This window comes from Parasteatoda tepidariorum, chromosome 1 (genome assembly GCF_043381705.1).
Source record: "Parasteatoda tepidariorum isolate YZ-2023 chromosome 1, CAS_Ptep_4.0, whole genome shotgun sequence".
Classification (NCBI taxonomy): Eukaryota; Metazoa; Arthropoda; class Arachnida; order Araneae; family Theridiidae; genus Parasteatoda; species Parasteatoda tepidariorum.
This window is the reverse complement of record NC_092204.1, coordinates 46888-52704: the sequence shown is the minus strand read 5'-3', so window position 1 is coordinate 52704 and position 5817 is coordinate 46888. Positions and strand designations below refer to the sequence as shown.

Genomic DNA, 5817 nt, shown 5'->3' with positions numbered 1-5817 from the left:
AGCCCTCTGGTGGGAAAGACTTTAAAACAAAACTTACAACAGTTACTTTTCTCAACAACTGAAATTTAGAATAGTGTGATTAAGAAAAATATGTGAACTGTTTGCAATTTCAAATTAATATTGAAATGCACAGGTTTAGAATTTTCTACAGTGAAAAGTTTTCGGAACTTCAGTGTTCAAAAAAGTATACAAAAGCTAGACGTTAAGAACGTATCCAATGAGCGAGCAAAGCGAGCATCGAATTGCGAAGCATTCCGAAAGGAACTGCGAAAGCAGTTCCGGGGTTGACGAGCACCAGCGAGCAGGGGGCGAAGCCTCCTAGTTGTTTTAAATTTTACAATAAGCGATTTCGTTTCTCACATATTTTAAAAATAACATCAGTAATAATTTCTAACTTATAGCTCTATTTGAACAAGAAAATAGTTTATAGCTCGCATTTTCAACCGCTCACTGTTTGCACGAGCTCGATTTTATTTCATCACTCTAATTAGAATATTGAGACTCAATGGAAGATATTTTCTAGGATGATAAAATGAAGGCTAAAAATAGAAAGCAAGTAACGTAAAAAATAAAAAAAATTTAATTAAATTCCTACTTAGATCAACGAAGAAAAATTTTATTTCTCTTACTTTTTGTCAAATTATTACAATATAAAACTAGCCCATATAAAACTAAAATTAATTTATTACATATAATTAATAAATTAATATTTGAAGAAAAAAAACTGTCTTAGCATCGAGAGTCATAGACTACAAGTTTCAAAAAAATGTATTTGAATAAAAAAATGATGAAAAAAATGTGGATGAATAAAAAAATATTTTATGAAAGATTGAAACTTTGAGCAAAGATATTTGAGAGGAGAATGTGAAGTAGGAATTGAATAAGTAAATAAAATAAAAAACATTTTTATGAGATGTCAAGCATAATAAACCTGAAAATAAGAAAGAAGGCTGTCAAAAATAGATTCAAATAACATAGAGAGAGGAATAATGTGACAATAATGATACAGTTTGATCAATAAAAAAAGGGGGGAAAGGAAAAGCATTGAATGATACCCCCCTCCAAGACAATAAGATGGGGACAATGGCTCTCTTGTTATGTCATGCATCGTTTCCGCCTGCCTTCTTCACGTGACTCAAGACAACATTGCAAACATATATATACACTCTCTTAAATGAACGATTTAATTCCCCTACTTAAAAAAGAGTTAAATTTTTTTTTTAAAAAACTCAAATTGAGTATGCTTGAGTGAAACACTTGCGTTAAATGGAGCTTGAGTGGTGGATATTTGGGGACAGACAAGTAATATAAGTCAATTCCTACCAGCAAAGAAAACTTTTATTTTTTATTACTATTTTTTTCTCCCCTGTAACACTAAAATTAAATGAATTGAGTTTAATGAATGAATTGTAAAAACTGTATTAACATCCAGTGCCATACACTACTAGTTTAAAATAAATGCATTTCAACTTGAATGAAAAATATTTTATGAACGGTTCAAAATTTGATCGATATATAAATATATATAGGGAGAATAGGAATTGAATAAAAAATTAAAAAGACTTTATGCTCGTGATTATGTCCAATATGTAAACGTTTGTTTTATAAGTATATATTAGCATTTATAAATAAAGTAATAACTAGAAAAGTTTAGATCCAAATAAAGGGAGAATGTAGAAGAATTATCAAATCCAGGAACTAAGATGGAGATAGTTTANATGCACACTACGTGCTCTTGCGCGCCGAAGCCCATCAATAAAAAATGAAAACTGTTGCCAACGCGAGAAAAGAAATAGCATCGGATTTATTGATACATACGCATTAGCGTTTTATATAATATAGATATTAGCATTTATAAATAAAGTAATAACTAAAAAAGTTTAGATCCAAATAAAGGAGAATGTAGAAGAATTATCAAATCCAGGAACTAAGATGGAGATAGTTTAGTACGATTAAACGTACTAATGAAATCTTTTTAATTACTATTTGTACATCTATATGAAATGAAAAATCATCTACAAAACTGTAAATAAAAAGAGTGAAATATTTGTTTCATTACAAAATGTTAAAGATCCCTGAAATGTTGTGCTGACACAAAGCTTTCAAACTCAGAAAAGTATTATCTTGCAGTTATATTTTGTATATTAATGGTTAAATACAGATGAGATTACTTTTCTTCTTGACTCTCACAGTTGAGTTTTGAAACTTAAAAAAAAAAAGAAAAAAAAGGAACGTGTTTATTACCAAACTATGAAATTTAAAAGAAATAAATGCTGATGAATTATTTCTGTTACGCGTGCTAGAAACATTTTCCTTCTAATTTTATTTTAGATAGGCATTAAAAGATTCAATGAATAGTCTGAGAAGAATTATTTAACTCAAATGGGATTTAAATGACATTCATGTAAAATATGTAAAAAATTATAGAAAATAACTCTAGTAGAAATCAAATAAATGCATACAAAGGATGCAAATAGAAAATTATAAATATTTAATATCACTCAAATTTGAATTAAAACCATGCACTCGAATGATCTATCAAAAATGATTACTCAAGTTCGAGTTAAAACGATCCAATCAATAAAAGAGTTTGCTTGTATTGTTAAGAAATACTGGAGAGCTAGAAGCCTAATAGTCAATGGCTGGTTTAATAATAATAAACTTGAGTTATTTCAGTTGATACGAGTGAACTCCATTTTAGTATTATTACTAACCGTTAATACTTGATTGTCGTAATATTATTCTATGCCATTATTTCAATTTATTATTAACAGTTGATTTTATTTCCTTAGAATCAGTAAAAAAAAAAAAATCTCTAGATCCCAATACGTGTCCGTAAAGGGATCATTTTGATCAGATAAGAGAGTGCGTTAAACAATGGAAAAAAACGGTCTGAACTCACTCCAGAATAATATCCTGACTAAATTTGGAAACAATGAAAAAAAATTTCCTTTATTGTGTCATGACGTCATAAACTTTAACTGTTTAAAAAGTATGGGTGTATCTACAGGCCCCACCTTGATTATCAGTTTTAGAAAAACGCATTCTGTTTCTTGTATGCATAATTAAAAGTATTTTGTCTATCCTATTACACATACTGTTATAAAATTTTATTCTTTTTCTTTGAAAGACATTCTTTTTTTTCTCTTTAAAAAGTAAAGGAATGAGTGGAGGAACGCATTCAAATCAAATGATGAAAGAAGGAAGCAATGAGGGGAATTAATATGACACTGTCGATCTTGTTTTATAAATAGAACAATAAAAGTGACTTTTGCTTGTTTAATTTATTATTATTACTATTCTGTAAAATAATAGGATAAAATAATAAATATCATCGCTCACATTTCAGGGTAAAAGTGTTTGACTGACTTGTTTTGGGAAAAGATTTAAAGATGCTTCCCAAAAATAAATTTTAATTTTTAAAAAAATGCTGTTTTTCTATCTTAAAGTGATGGACCCTAAAATAAGAATAGAGATTGAAAAGAAAGCATCTTGAAAGCAAAGAAAAAGTTATTTTAGAATAATTTTAAAATGATGACCACCCTACTTGAAATATTCTAAGAATTATTTGACAGCATGCATGACGCAAAATAAAAAACAGAACACTCTGAACATCTCGGTTAATTCTCTGTTAGAACTCAAATGTTACGTTTTTTTACTTAAAATGACGTTCTTTAAAATAATGTAATTATTTGTATACTTTTTCAATTACTATAAACTCTAGAATTGCCCAAAGAAGTCATTTTAACTGCTTTTTTATTAACAAAAAATGTACAAATAATAATGCGTCATTTTTTTTTTAAAGTGAAGTAAATTTTCTTATTGTTATTATTTACTAATAACTTGTTATATAACTGTAAATAATATAAGAAATATTAAAAATGAATGAAACAAATTTCTTTACACATTAGTTATTCTTTCACAATGCAATCATTTTGACTGTTTTTGGGCAATATTGGTATGCACTAAGTTTTAGTCTTTCTAGTGTCGAATAGAAAATTTTAAATAATAATTATTAAAAACTATTTTTTTATTTTTTTTATGCATTGAATGGAAAAAGTGAAAAAAAATTTCGAGTATATCATCTAGCATAATAATTGTGTTCAATTCACTTAAAAATTTCTCGAGATTCATTAAAGGCTTCGGACCTACTATAGGGATCCTATTTCTCACATTGCCCCCCCCCCAGAGTGTGGGAGGTCGGAATTTGTATTTGATTACGTTAACTTGAAATATCGTCCGCACTCATAAACTAACATATTTGAAGTCACCCCCCTTCAACCCTTAAGAGTGAATTTTAGAACATTGAGATCGGATCATTAAATCAAAAGTTATTCCGATCGGTCCGTTTATTATTTTTCGCACTGTAAATATTTTTCTTTCATTAAAATTTTTAATGATTTTTGCGAACTTCATTATTTTCACTTTTTTATTACTTTTCTTCCCAGTTATTTATGTTGACCCGCAATAAACGGTTCGATCTTCTGTTAAATAATTGTGCAAAATCAAAAGTGTCAAGCAATTTTTTTTCTTTCAATTCGTTCACACTACATTTTGTTCAACCGTTCAAAAAATAATTTTTATTCAACCACTCAAAAACTTGTAGTAGCGTATGACACTTGTTGGTAACACAGTTTTTTCAACTATAAATTCATTCATAGATGAGCGAAAAACGGAATTGTTTTACTATTAAGTGATTTCACAGATAACATCAGTGATTTATAAGAGATTATTTAATAAAAAATTTCTTTGCTGACCTAAGTAGGAATTGACTCTTTTAATACATTAATTGTTTTTACCTGCAACATTAGAAAAATAAACTGAGATAGGGTGTATATTTCAGATGAGTGTGCCCATAAGAGTAAGGGTGGCTGAAGGCCTGAAAAAGACAACCGTGGAACCTTTCCTGTTCTTCATCATGTTCGGTTACAACGTTCGAATTGTCACCATTCAAAGTTTGTTCCACGACAGGGCATGCCGTATCTCCCTCAACTACTCGAACCACATCTGTGACAATCTGGACAGCGTGGACAACGACTACGAACAGATAAATGCTGTCACTCTGGGCAACAATTATTACAACGCTTTTGTCATGATCTCCACAATACCCGCTCTGGTGATGGCCACTTTCTTAGGTGAGTCACCTTTTCACTCTCATCGAATGTGTTCAAACATTCAACCGATTAGAGAGGCAGCATCAAAAACTTAACATAGATCATGGAATCTCAAACCTTCTACTGAAATCGATCTGAATTTGAATCTCTCAAAATTCCCTTCAAAACATTTTAATAGTTTATGTTGATTTCGGAGAGATTCAACATCACCATCATCCAACATTTACCATTCATGGTTTCTGATATGCATAGATGACAACGTTACTCTTAAAAAGTAACGAGTAAAAGTACAAATATTTTTATAAAAGTAACGAGTAAAAAGTAAATAGTTATTATTTTAAAAAGTAACGAGTAAAAAGTACAAGTACTAAACAAAAAAAGTAACGACTTAAAAGTACATTTCTAGGAAATCGAAAATTCAAAGTAACCTAAAATTTTATTGAATAATATTCTTATTTCCTTTAATGTTTTTGCAAAATTGTTGTTATTTATTTAATTATCTTTAATTTTGAAAGTTATGGATATTAATTTATTTTTAAATTCGGAAGAATATTGTAATATAATTTTATAATATAATCGTATAATATAATTTTAATATCAAACTTTTTATGGATTTGCACGAAAAAGAAATTTTATCTATTGATTTTAATTTTTAGTTTATTATTTTTATTTATTTAAATTACCATTGATTTAAAATTGTTTT

The 5817-nt window shown here is 28.5% G+C and overlaps 1 protein-coding gene across 1 annotated transcript in view; it reads left to right on the top strand.

The window, feature by feature from the left end:
- LOC107453636 (uncharacterized) overlaps positions 1-5817 on the top strand; it is a 31641-nt gene that overhangs the window by 11124 nt on the left and 14700 nt on the right. The window contains exon 2 of the mRNA XM_071181949.1: positions 4844-5203. Coding sequence (XP_071038050.1) covers positions 4844-5203 — 360 coding nt within the window. The remainder of the gene's footprint in view (positions 1-4843; positions 5204-5817) is intronic.